The sequence below is a fragment of the Rhodotorula graminis genome, assembly GCF_001329695.1.
Source record: "Rhodotorula graminis WP1 unplaced genomic scaffold RHOBAscaffold_20, whole genome shotgun sequence".
NCBI classification, from domain to species: domain Eukaryota; kingdom Fungi; phylum Basidiomycota; class Microbotryomycetes; order Sporidiobolales; family Sporidiobolaceae; genus Rhodotorula; species Rhodotorula graminis.
The window spans coordinates 207,862-220,321 of NW_017264947.1; the positions used below are offsets into that span (position 1 = coordinate 207,862).

General features: G+C 67.7%; 4 protein-coding genes and 1 non-coding gene across 5 annotated transcripts; 1 reads left to right on the forward strand and 4 right to left on the reverse strand.

The window, feature by feature from the left end:
* Positions 1-8: 8 nt before the first annotated feature.
* Positions 9-3,946, reverse strand: RHOBADRAFT_56498 (uncharacterized protein; the record flags this gene model as incomplete). Its single annotated transcript, XM_018418374.1, has 8 exons — positions 9-365; positions 438-744; positions 808-828; positions 903-1,070; positions 1,149-1,353; positions 1,425-1,488; positions 1,561-3,733; positions 3,806-3,946. 8 exons carry the CDS (start codon positions 3,944-3,946, stop codon positions 70-72), a joined length of 3,375 nt encoding a protein of 1,124 aa, XP_018267714.1. The 3' UTR covers positions 9-69.
* Positions 3,947-4,263: 317 nt separating this feature from the next.
* RHOBADRAFT_56499 (uncharacterized protein) lies at positions 4,264-6,121 on the reverse strand (the record flags this gene model as incomplete). Its single annotated transcript, XM_018418375.1, has 8 exons — positions 4,264-4,629; positions 4,710-4,816; positions 4,903-5,241; positions 5,315-5,358; positions 5,427-5,503; positions 5,566-5,638; positions 5,832-5,892; positions 5,962-6,121. The coding sequence occupies 8 exons, from the start codon at positions 6,119-6,121 to the stop codon at positions 4,420-4,422; spliced, it is 1,071 nt and encodes a 356-aa protein (XP_018267715.1). The 3' UTR covers positions 4,264-4,419.
* Positions 6,122-6,289: 168 nt separating this feature from the next.
* Positions 6,290-10,786, reverse strand: RHOBADRAFT_56500 (uncharacterized protein; the record flags this gene model as incomplete). Its single annotated transcript, XM_018418376.1, has 9 exons — positions 6,290-6,890; positions 6,991-7,086; positions 7,198-7,250; positions 7,352-7,542; positions 7,660-7,752; positions 7,823-8,264; positions 10,183-10,344; positions 10,480-10,720; positions 10,782-10,786. 9 exons carry the CDS (start codon positions 10,784-10,786, stop codon positions 6,437-6,439), a joined length of 1,737 nt encoding a protein of 578 aa, XP_018267716.1. The 3' UTR covers positions 6,290-6,436.
* Positions 9,482-9,565, reverse strand: RHOBADRAFT_t146. The gene has a single exon. It is a non-coding gene; the product is annotated as a tRNA-Gly (tRNA).
* Positions 10,787-11,398: 612 nt separating the features above from the next.
* On the forward strand, positions 11,399-12,437 carry RHOBADRAFT_56501 (uncharacterized protein; the record flags this gene model as incomplete). The annotated part of the gene is made up of 2 exons (XM_018418377.1): positions 11,399-11,577; positions 11,652-12,437. The coding sequence occupies 2 exons, from the start codon at positions 11,399-11,401 to the stop codon at positions 12,388-12,390; spliced, it is 918 nt and encodes a 305-aa protein (XP_018267717.1). The 3' UTR covers positions 12,391-12,437.
* Between the last annotated feature and the right edge of the window lie 23 nt (positions 12,438-12,460).

Below are 12,460 nucleotides of genomic sequence, written 5' to 3' on the forward strand. Positions count from 1 at the left end.
GACGCCACGACAAGAGGCCTCGAGCTGCGAAAAGACGGCTCGTTCCGGCGAGCGCTGCATTGCAAGTGTCTATGGTGCACCAAACGTCGACAGAGAGGAAGGAGGACCGGCGGCGTAGTGCGCCTGGACGCCGGCGTAAGGCGGTCCGAGCGGGTAGCCGTACCCGCCCGGCGCGGCAAACGGCGAGCCCTCGGCCCGCGACGGCGGCTCGGCCGACCTGCTCGACGTCGACGGCGACTCGGACGAGGTCGTGGTGGACGCGAGCGACTTGCGGGTGCGCTTGCGCGGCGCGTTCTCGGTCGGTGGGCCGCCGAGGTCCTCCTCGGACTCGAGGCGGCGGATGAAGATGGTCAAGGCCGCAGCGTCTGCGCGAGAGCAAGGTCGTCAGGGTCGAGAGAGAGAGAGAAGGAAAGAGGTAGAGAGAGACGAGGACGCACACTTGTCCGGCAGCCAGCCGACCTTGAACCACTCGGGGCGGACGTGCGGATCTCGCGCCGTGAGCTCCTCGACCGTCTCGAAGCCGCGCCGCGCGAGGCTCGCGTTGGCCCGGCTACCGACCCGGAACGGCGACGCGATGTAGTTGTAGGTGGCGGGCGGAAAGGGAGGGAGAGGAGGGTTGGCGAGCGCGCGCTGCTGGTTCAGGACGACGCGGTCGGCCTTGACGCGCTGCGTGATGGCCTCGCCGAGGATCGTCGTCGCGTCGAACGCTTGACCGTTGACGGGCCACGGCATGACGCAGCAGAACTGCAGGGCGAAAAGGTGGTCAGTCTCGCAGGGCAGGGTAGACTCGAGGAGAGAGGGACGCACAAAGACGGTGCCAAGGTCGAACTGCGGGACAGGAAGACGGTCAGGACCGTCGTAGAGCGAGAAGAGAGAGACGAGAGGAGAGAGAAGGGCCTCACGTCCACCTCGGTGATGCTGAAGCCGAAAGCGACCCGGTTGGGCGGGCGCACGCTCGAGTCGGGGCCGGGCTCGCGCTCTTTGCCCTTGCCGCGCTTCGGGTGCCGCTTGCGAGGCGTCGAGTACATGCCCGTGATGTAGCGCTTGATGTTCTTGCCCTCGGGCGGCGGCTGTCGCAGGCGGGCAGGACCGGGTCAGTAAATCGCTCGAGCCTCGCGCGCCCACGAGTAAGAGGACGAGGGACGCACCTCTCGCAAGATGGTAGCCAGCTGGCCCCAGTGGTCGACCGTGACGGCTTCTGCCTCGCGGAACGACCGAGCGAGGCCGTCGCCTCGCAGGAGGAATTCGGGTCGGGCGACGACGGCAAGGCGCGAGTTGAAGTAGATGGCGCGACAGCGCGACTCGAGCACCTCGAGCTGGGCAGGAGGAACGTCTGCGACGGCGAGGACCTCACTGTAGGCGATGGGCGAAGAATGTCAGTCCCTGAACGCATGAGGGGGAAAGAGAGATTTGGGAAGGCGCACATGGTGACCTCGCCAAGCGCCGGGTTGCGCGCGTGCGACAGCTGGCACGTCTTGCGGCCGTCGGCTGTAGGGGAGGAAACGTGTGAGTAAGACGATGAGGTGGTGCCGGGCGAGAGTGAGGAAGAGGAGGACGCACGAAAGAGCTCCTTGCACCTCCACCGTCCGGGCGTAAGCCGCCCTCCTCCTCCACCACAGTCCGAGCAACACCGGAAGAGCGCCGAGCACCTCGCGCAGATAACCTCGACGGTGAAGCCGTGCGGCTGCGGCGGCGCCGGAACGACAGGAACGGCGGACCCGACGCCGCAGATAAAGTCGCACACGTCGCACCGGAGCCAGCTGTTCTTGAACTCGGTCGGCGCCTTTGCCGGCTCGTAAAGGAGGAGCGAGTTGTGCTCTGCTCGTGCCGCCGCCTCGTCCTGCTCCTGCGGCCGCGGCGACGTGCCGAGCCCTGCCGCGCTGCCCGGCGACGCCGACGGGCTGCCCGCCTCGGCGCCGTCGAGGCCAAGCTGCTCGAGCTTGTCGATCGCGGCCGACAGCGTCGCGTCGTAGCCCTTCTGCCGCTGCCGCACCGCCACCTTGCTCTGCCGCGCGACCGTCCCCTCGTCGGCGTAGCTCTGCGCGCCCGCCCGCACGACGCCCGCCTCGCCTTGCCGAGCGCCGAGGCACGCCCAGCACGACGCACCGAGGTCGAGCCTCGCAGGCTCGCGGACGACGCGGACGACGCTCGTCGGCGGCGAGCCCTGCTCGATCGCGTTGACGAGCTGCGGCGGGAGCGCGCGCAGGACGAGGCGCGCGAGGGTGCGCGGCTCGACGGCGCCCGACGGGTCGACGACGGTGCACGTTGCGCAACGCGCGAGGACCTCGATCGAGCTGACCTCCTTCTGCTGGTTGCGGTTGACCTTGCCGCTCGAGCGCAACAGGTCGCGCTCGACCGCCTCGTCGTCGCGGTCGGACGCACGCGAGAAGGCCGACGGGCGGGTACGACGCGACGTCGACGCCGAGGGCGGCGCACTTGGGCGGGCGGCGTGCGCTCCTGCGCCTCGCGCCGGCTTGCAGGCGAGCGGCGGCGGGAGCGTCTCGTGCAGGGCGCGCCGAATCGACGCGAGCGCGACGACTTGCGCGAGGTCCTCGTCCGCCTCGGGCGCGAGGAGGGGCGAGGGCGTGCGCTCGGGCGGCGGCGACGCTGGTGCAGGAGGAGCTGGCGGGACGTGGACGGGTCGGGCCGGGGTGGACGTCCCGGACCGCGACGCGGCTGTCGCTGACGGCGCGGAGGATGTGGAAGGGGCAGGGAGGGTAAAGGTTGTCGGGCGAGGTGGAAGGGGAGCGATCGAGGTGGGCGTGCCGAGTTGAGCGAGGGAGAACGGGTCGAGCCCAGCTCGAGGTGATGCCGCCGCGGGCCGGGATGGCGCCGCCGCAACCGAGCTCGGGCGCTCGGGAACGCTCATCGATGTCGTACCGTTGGGCACATAGCTGTGCCGGCGCACAGAGGCGAGGCTCGGGTCGTACGGGCGAAACTGGGGCGGCAGCGCGCTGTGCTCGCACGGGACGTGCGACAGGTGGCCGGCGGCGGGCACAGGCTGGTACTGGTGCGGGTCGGGGAGGTACCACATGCTCTGCTGCGGCGCGGCGCCGTCGTCTGACGCGTACACGGCGTAGTTGGCCTCGAGGTTCGGCGGCAGCGCCGGCTCGAACGTCTCGACCTGCGGGAACTCGACGCCGCCGCCGCCGTGAGGGGTAACAGCGTGCAGGTACGCTGTCGGTGTGCTGACGGCGCCCGTGCCGTCCGACTGGCCGACGTAGAACGACGGCGCTGCGAGCGCGAACGGCGGCGCGTCGGCGGCGACGGTGTGCGACTGCTCGCGACGGCGCTTCGGGGCGGCGCGCCGCAGCTCGCTCGCGTACGATAGGTCGTAGACGGGTTCTGGAGGCGGTGGCGGGTGCAGGTACTGGTCGTACGAGGCCGAGGGAGGGTGAGAAGGGAGGTTGGCGAAGGGAAGGCCGGCTTGCTGCGCCGTGTAGGGCGGCGGGTAGACGGCGTCATGCGGCGTGTAGTCGGCGAGCTGGTAGTGCTGCTGCCGAGGAACTGGGGCTGGAGGACCGTAGGCGGAGGAAGGGAAGCCGAGGTCGGACGGGTGCGGCTGGCTCGTCGAGAAAGGGTCGGCGAGGCCGGTCGAGGTCGACGCGGGCCAGCGCATCGAAGCTGGCGGCGCTGCGCCCATCCAGCTTGATCGCGCTGCGCGGCCTGCAGGCACGAACGACGACGAGGACGGGTAGTCGCCGCAGGTCGAGTCGACGAACTCGAGCGGCGGCTGCTCACGACGAGAGGGAGGAGTGAGCAGGGCTGCGTCGCGAAACAGACAGAGAGCTGGTCCTGGACGCACCTGGTAGCCGTGCTGTCCTGTCCACCCTGCTCCACCGGTCGCCTCCTCCTCCCCTCCCCATCCCGACAGCTGACCGTTGCCGCCGCCGTCGGCTCCCCCGCGTGCGGCGAGTTGCGCCCGGCCCGAGTCCGAGAGGTCCATGCAGCGCTGGCTGTGGCCGTGCGCGCGAGAGCCGCAGTGGCGGTGGTGATGCGAGAAAGCAGAGCGCGGCGGGCGAAAGAGGGATCTGAGCCGACCTTGGGCGGGCGGAGCGAGATGAAGCGGATCGCCTCGCCGCTCGCTCGTGCGGAGACGCCATCGAGAGAGTGGGTCGGCCTCTTTGCGCCGACCGCGGGCGACAGGGTTTCTTGCAGATCCTCGCGGCGAACCAGTAGCAACGCCCGGACCCCGCACTCGCCGCCGCGGTTCCCAAGCCTCGCTCTCGCGAGTCGGCCGAACTCTTGGGCGAGGCACAGCGTGCATCATGTCTAAACGTCGAAATGCAACCGCGTGGCACGCTTCTACACAGCGGCGTAGCCCAGGTTCGAGCGCGAGCCGCAAAGTCCGCCCCAGACTCGAGCTCGCGACACGCCGACCCTCCGCCGCCTCGCCCGCCTCGCGCATGCGCAACCGCTCTACGCCTCGTCGGCGACGTCGTCAACGAGCGCCGACTCGTCGTCTCGCGCAAAGACGCCCTGCTGCGCCGCCTCGAGCCGGCGCTCCTTGGCGTAGGCGACAAACTGGCCGAGGACGACCAAGTCGAGGAAGATGGTGCCGCCCGAGCCGAGAAGCCAGGGCGCGTTGACGAGGATGTGCTGAGGCGACGTGCTCGTGAGCAGGATGGACTGTGTGCGCGAGGGGAGTCAGCTTGGGAAGGGCGAGGAGGAGGAGAGGCCGAGAGAGAGGGAGGAACGGCGGGACGCACTGCAACGTAGGTGCCGTTGCCGCAGACGGCGAAGGCGAACATGAGGAGCGACAGGCCGGCGCACTTGGTCTTGCGGTTGAGGGCGAGTTGCGGCAGGCGCGAACCGACTGCGGACGCGCTCGAGGCCGAGTCAGTCTCGTCGTCCCGCCGTGCAGAACCCCCGAGAGAACGTAGAAGGGGAAGTAGGACGCACGGTACAGGAAGGCGCTGATCCAGCCAACGACCTGGGCGCTCGTGTCCCACACCTCCTCGACGCGGCCCTTCCTCGCCGCCTTGGCGTTGACGAACCAGGCAACCACGCCGACGACGAGGATGAGGACGAAGCCGCCGGCGTAGCTGAGGACGTCCTTGGTGTGCTGCAGCGCCGGCGAGAGGGCCGCCTCGAGCGGGGCGTGCGCCGAGAAGGACGACATGAGCGGCGTCTGCTCCGAGGCGATTGAGGGCGCGCCGTTGGCCTCGGGCGGGGCGAGACCGTCCGACGTCGCGAGCGACTCGTAAAGCTCGGGGTGCAGGCGGCGCTTGCGGCGGTAATCTGTGGCACGACGGCGCAACCCAGGGTCAGCTTGCGCCGACCTTTGTCGAGCGAGGACGGCGCGAGGACGTACAGAAGACCTGGAAGATGAGGATGACGTCGCAGAACGTGTAGTACCTGCATCGGGGGTGCGGCTGAGAGTCAGTAAAGGGGCGAAAGAGGCGAGGAAAGGGTGAGGGACGCACAGGGCGAGGATGATCACGGTCGGGATGAGGCCTTGCCAGAGCGAGCCGAGGAGGTTGGTGATGTCGCCGGTGAGCCACTGCGAGGTGAGAGAGAGTCAGTTCGCGGTACGAGTCTGCTCGAAAGAGGGGAAACACTCACGATGGCGAGGAAGAGCAACGAGAGCGACTCGCCGCTCTGCTCTTTGTAGCAGAGAACGATCTGATCGACGGACCTGCGGTTAGAACCCGTTCTCCGTCATTCATGCCGTTCTCGTAGTTGAAGAGGGACGCGCCGGATCAGTGTACACCTGCGAGGGAGGTAGACGAGAGGGACGAGGAGGGCGAAGGGAGAAGGGGAGGAGGAGAGGGGCGAGAGAAAGGTCAGCGGCGGGTCGTGCAGGTGCACAGGGTGACAGTGAGGGACGCACAAGGATCCATGAAGCGATGCTGGCCCATCCCACTGCGCTTGCGAGCCGTGCATGGCCGTCTGCGCAACCTCGCCCAAGAAGGTCAGCTCGGCTCTCCCTCTCGGCCACCTGAGAGAGGGGCGACGGACCGTACACCCGGTTGGGAGGGTCATTGGGCCCTGGCGGCCCTGGCGGTGGCAGGCTCTTGAGCGCGTCGACCGGGCTCGCGTTCGAGAAGGAGGCGGCGGCGATGACGGCGATGAGGGCGAGGACGGCGAGGGCGCGGCCGCTGAGTAGTGTCCGTGTCATGCTGGGCGCAATCGGTGTGCGCTTGCGAGCAAGAGAAGCAGCAGCGAGTGTCGAGTGACGAGCGAGGTGACCCACGACCGCTTTCTCCTCCCCCGCCTCCTCCTCGTCCGACTCAAAAGCGGGCGCGCGATCAACCCTTGCTGTGCGCAGGCTCTCGAGCAGCTTTGCGACGAGTGAAAGGAGGTTGCAAAGCAGAAAGGAATAGAGCTACACTGGTCTACCAAAGAGACGACTCGCACCACTCGCGCACTCGGACCTCGCTCTCGCGACCCGCCGCCGTCGCCTCGCCCGCCGCGCAGTCGCCGCCGGCGGCCGTCAACTGAAAGTGCCGAATTTCTTGAACTCGAGGCCCTTGCTCTTCTCCTTCTTTTTGCCGAGGCCGAGCGCCGCCATGATGCCGCCGCCGCCGCTGCTCGCGCCGCCGCTGCTCGAGCCTTTGTCTGCCGAGCTCGCCGAGTCCTCGCGGCGCGCTTTGTGCGCCTCGGGCGCCGTCACGATGCGCTCGAGCGCCGAGCCGCTCAGGGGCCCGAGCCCGCTGCCGCTGCCGCCGCCGGCGCTGCCGGCCGTCGACGACGTGGCCGTGCGCGTCGTCGTCGTCGACATGGCGTTGGTCGCGGGCGGGAGGAAGCGCCGCCGCTCCTCCTCGGTGAGGAGCGAGACGTAGGACCGGCCGCGCTTGTGGTCCTGCAGGCGGCGCTCGAGCGCCTCGCGGACCTTGGCGTCGGGGCGGACGACGACGACCGGGACCGGAGAACGAGCGACGGCCCAGCTGTGGAGAGGCGAGTCGTGAGTCAACTGCTTGACCCAGAAGGACTGTCGTCTCGCCAATTGGAGGGGGACAGGACAAGGGCGGGGGGGCAGGGACGCACCGCGAGATCGAGCCCATGAACGCCGACTTGAAGAGCGAGTCGGGCCGCCCTCGGGTGCCGACAATAAGCGAGTCGGGCTTGTAGATCTCGATCATGCTGCGTGAGGGAAGGTCGCGAGGGTAGGGGAGCGCGGGAGGAAGGGGGAAACGGACGAGGATCAGTGCGGGCTCGCGAGGATGATGCCAAGGGAGGAAGAGGAGGGCGGACCGGTGGATGGTCTCCTCTATCGGGCCGATGGCGAACTCGACGATGATCGAGATCTGCAGCACGAGGCGAGGCTCGAGTCAGTCTCGCGCCGTCACTCGGGCGGCCCGCCTCTCGTCAAGGACGAGGAGGAAGGCGACGGCGGGGCGCGACTCACGTGTTTCCGCTCGCCGTTCTTCTCCATGAGGTTGTGCAGCACCTTCTCGGCCTCGTCTCGCGCCTCCTCCATGCTCGCCCGCCAGACGTTGTGGGCCGACGAGCCGGGCTCGATGACGCGCAGGACGACGACCTCGTCGCTGTCCTCGACGAACGACTGCAAGAGCCAATCGGTCGCGTTGACCGAGTACTCTGCGAGCGAGACGAAAGACCGAGGACCATGAGAGGGAAGAGGGAAAGGGCGGAGAGAGACGGTCAGGGTGTGCTCGACGAGGATGAGGGAGGGCGAGGAGAGAGAGGAGAGCGCACCGTTGAGGTCAGTCGCGACGAGGAACGTGCGGCTCCATCGAGTGCGGCAGTAGTCGGCCGACTTGGCCGCGAGCGTGAACGAGTAAGCGACACCTGCGGGCGAGGACGAGGATGGTCAGCCTCGCGGCGAGAAGGTGGTCGAGTACGGTGAGCGAGGACGGACCGGTACCGCCTCCCGTCGCCTTGGCCTTGTCTGCGAGCTCCTCGCCCGCGCCCCACGTGTCGAACCCGACCCTGCGCTTGAACTGGGTGCCCCTGCCGCCCGCGTTCCCACTCGCCGGCGTCCTCGCCTCGCTGTCGCCCGCCGTGCTCGCGCGCTCCGACCCATCGACAGCCGTTGTGCTCGTGCTCGCTGAGACGCCGCCGAGCGCCAGACTGCTCAAGCTGCCCTCGACGGTCCCCCCACCCGGCGCTGCCCCGCGCGGCGCACCGCCACGACCTCGGGCGTCCTCGTCCTCGGCCGGGTGGTGCTTGAGGATGCTGTGTAGGGCCGGTGGGGAGCCGACAGGGCTCGAGATGGGCGAGGTCGGGCCGAGGGACGACAGCGAGTTGGAGGACGAGAGGGTGGGTCGGACGAGGAGGCCGCGCTCGCGCGAGGTGGACCGCTGTCGGTCGACGAGGGGGCGCGCGGAAGAGGCCATGCGAGGTGCGGGCGAGGCTCTGCGCTGGTCGGCGTTGGCTCAGAGGGGCGAGGAGGCGGCGAGCGGTGACGAGGCGATTGGCGACGGTGGGGGAGGAGAGCCAAGCGGCGAGGGCGTCTCGAGGGCTGGAGCTGGGGGAACGCAGACGGCGTGTGTATAGAGCAGGTCGGGGCTGCAGCACGACCCTGGCGCAAGAGGGCGGCGTGAGGGGAGGGCGAGATGAAGCGACCTGCCTCCCCTCGAATCCGCCAAGGCTCGCCTCGAGGGTCGCGCACTTTCCCTCATCGACTGCTTCTCGTTGCACTGCTTCTACAGAGCTCGCGACAAAGCGCCGAGCTACGACAATCGAGCCGAGAGCGAGGGCGGCAGTCCGCAGATCCGGCCCCTCAACCGTTCTCCTGTCGAGACGAGCAGCAAAAAGAGAGCGAGGAGAGCGGAGCAAAAGAACAATCGGAGGAAGCCCGACAGCGCCAACCAGGAGTGGAGTGGAAGGGCCATCGCGGCGGCCAGGAGGGCAAGCCCGAGAACTGACCGCGCCGGCGGCTAAAGATTAATGTGATTGAATGAGATCCCCGATGGGGATCTACCAGTAATCACACTGGTAAGAACAGATACTACACTTGATCTAAGCCAATAGGCCAGAAAGGTTACCAGTCGAAGGCCGAAACTCTCAGCCGGTTCGAACAAGGAAAGGTCTACTTTGCAAACACGCGCACAACGCATTCTCGTCCTGCTCTTCTCGCGTCTCCTCGTCTCAACAACCTCTCGCCGTTCAAACGGCCACGGTCTGCGTCTCGAGCACTTTTCTCTGCATGGCTGGCGAGGCGCCCTGTTGCGCTGCGAGGAGAGCGCGCGCCGGGAACTCGTCGGAAAGCGGAACTTGCTTCTTCTCCTCTCTCGCCTCGCGTCGGTTCGCAGCATTTGCATCGGCGCAGCCGTACTTCAGAAGCTGCTCAAAACGCTAAGCCGGGGAGCGTCCGCGCCGAGCGAGAGAAGCGTCAGGGAAGACCAATCGCGAGTCGCGCAGGAGAGACGATCGAGAGGTGCTTCCTGGTGACCGCCGACCGCTCGTCTCGTCCTCGCTGCTCTTCCCTGTCGGTCTGCGAGAGTCTACAAGTGCAGCAAAAGACAAACAGGGCTCGTACTTGCTCCCTGACCGCGCTGAACGTGGCCAGCAAAAATGCATTGGCCGGGAATCGAACCCGGGGCTAGGCAATTCAGCGAAAGGCTGGCAATGCCCAATTTTGCCACTAAACCACCAATGCTTCGATTATCAGCCGGGCCACATTGTGCGTCCGCTCCGCACACTTTAGTAATGTTTTCGTCTCGCCCTCAGGCAGCCTCTTCCCGGCGCCGATCTGCGTCTCGCAAGGACCAGCACGTTTCCGTAGTACCTCGCATGTTCGGGAGAGCTGCTGCGGGCGCTCGGCGGGCCAAAAAGCTGAGACGGCGCACAGTCCTCTCCTTCCTCGCCTCGACGACTTTGCGGCCTCTCGAATCTCTCGCTTGCGACTCTTCCTGTCGAGCGACAGCCTTCACTCGTCGCATGCAGTGTATCGACCTCGCTCCGCGACGATCGCGAGCTCTCTGCCCGCCGATTGCTCGCTCGGTCCTTCGCTCGGCTCTGCGCCTCTCTTTCTTGCTCTCGTCGTTCAGGCCCGGTCTTTTCAGCTATACATTGCGACTCGCTGCAGGTATACGCAGCGGCGGCAGAACGGGACGCTCGGCGGGTGGCAGGGCCGGCGGGTCGTACAGCTCTTGCGGCCTGAGCGCAGGTTCGCCTCGGTCCGGCTTGTCGAAGGCGAGAGCTGCGGCGACTGTACAAGGAGAGGAACGAGTCAATGTCTGCTTGAACGAGATGAGAGAGGTAAGGCGGACGCACGAGCGGGGGCGTAGAAGGCGAGTCGAGAAGGAGGACGAGGTTGAACTTGAGAAGGCCGAGGTACTCGCGACTCGTTGACGCCGTGATCGGGTAGAGGCGGTCCTGCAGATGGGCGAACGTGATGTTGAGGAGGCCGGAAGCTCGATCGGCGGGCGACAGGATCTGCAGAGGGAAGGGCAAGCTCGTGAGCCGTCGTCGAGCGAGCCAAGCAGAACTCGAGGACTTGCCTCGACCAGGCTGTGGCGCTCGTCCCGCCCCAGCTCCGGCAGAGCCCGAGAACACAGGGCTATACGACACCTGGCTGTCGACATTGGCTCCGAGCCAGCGTGCCAAGAAGCTGGCTCGCCCGCTCGCAGGCGACTTGACCGGCTCGAGCGCGGCGTCGCTCGTCGGCCTCGACTTGTGAAGATCGCTCGACCTTGCCCTGGCCCCGAGGAGCCTCCAGACGAGGTACCCGACGAGGACAAGGACGAGCTGCAAGCCGAGGACGCTGGCGACCGTGATTCCGACGACGGCGAGGGTCGGCAAAGCGACGTCGCTGCGAGCGCAGTTTGCGGGTCAGGGATCGAGTGTCGAGTAGAACAGACGTCGAGACGCACGCCATGCTCACGGGAAAGTACCTGAGCAGAAGCGACAGCAGGTGCAGGTCGCAGAAATGAGAGGAGCGAGGAAGCAGAGGTGCCCCGGCTCGCTCGCGGAAGTCCCGCGGACGGACGGCTGCACAGGGGCTCCGAGTCTCGGCGACGTCCCGAGACGTCAATGTCAGAGAATTGCGCGACAAGCGGGCAGGCAAGGAGAGAGGCGAGTCGAGAGCTGCGGTAGCGATTTGCCGAGAAGCTGCCGTCCAGTCACCCGGCTGCATCCGTCGTGTGCGAGAGGGAACAAGCCAGGAAAGCTGCAGATGACTAGAGCGCGAATGCCAACGGTCGACGGCGGTCGACGGACCTTTGTTGCAAGAGGTGCGTGCGCCGACTTTGTCCGGTCTCCTTACGGCCGTTCCTCCGCCGGGCCCTCCTCGATCGTGCGATCGACGTGTGACGCACACGAGCGCAACGTGCGCAAACAGAGGGTGCGTGGGCACACTTCTCCTGTGCGCGGCCCCGCCGTCGCTCGCGCCTCGTCCGTGGCGCGCGCGCCGCTCCCCCCTCGCTTCCTCTCTTTCCCCTCTTTCCCTCCACCCGCCTCGCGTCGAGCGACAGCGCTGCGCTCGCAAGCCATGCTGCCTACCGACATCGCCGTCGCGCCGACGTTTGCCACCAACGACGACGGCGCACCGTTCCCTCGCCCGTCCGCCTCCGCCTCGATTGGCCTCGAGGACGACCGCGGCGCGCCCTCGGGCGACGGCACCTCGCGCAACCGCTCAAACGCCTCGGTTCGACACCTCAGCTGCGAGAAGTGCGTCAAGCCTCTCTCTCTCTCTCCCCCTCTCAGTCCAACCCAGCAAGCTGACAAGTCTCTCGAGCAAACAGCTGCCGCGTGCGCAAGATGAAGTGCAGCCGCCAGTCGCCCTGCCTCTCGTGTCGCAGCCGCGGCGACAAGTGCGTCTGGATCGGCCAAGCGCCCAACGGCAGCGCCGATGAAGACGAGCTCGAAGCTTCAACGAACGAGGTCAACCGGCTCAAGAAGCTCGTCGACCTCCTCCTCGCTCGCCTCGAGGAGCAGGACGAGGCCGAGCAGCAGCTCGAGTTCTACCAGCACGCGCAGCAGCCGCCTATCGCGCCGCCGCCGCCGCCGCCGCACGGCCAACGCCGTCCGAGCGACGACGGCCCGCTCCCGCCCAACTACACGCACCGCGGCGGCAGCGGGTACGGCTCGGTCGGCCCGAGCGCAGCGTCGCCGAGGACGGAGCAGCACCCGCGGTGGAGCACGTCGGGCCCTGCTGGCGCCCCGAGCTTCGGCGGCGCAGGCGGCAGCGGCGGCGCTCGCTCGCCGCACGTCGGCTGGGGCGGCGACATCCCTGTCTCGCCGATGCAGGGCGTGCAGCTGCAGTCGCCGCAGTTCGGGCGCCGGCCGAGCAGCTTTTCGCACCACGGCCTGCAGCACTCGTCGATGGCCGAGTCGGGGCAGCAGCGAGGCCCGTCGTTCGGTGGCACTGGCGGCGGCGGCGGCGGCGAGTACGGCAGAGGGCCGCAGGGTGGAGCGGTGTTGCCGCCTGGTGCACGCGCGGTGTACGGCCAGCAGTCGGGCGAGTCGCAGCGGTCGGGGTGAGGGGGAGGAGGAACTTCGCGTCGGCGAGGAGGGGTCGACGGGTCGACCGCTCTCTTGGATATCTCTCTCT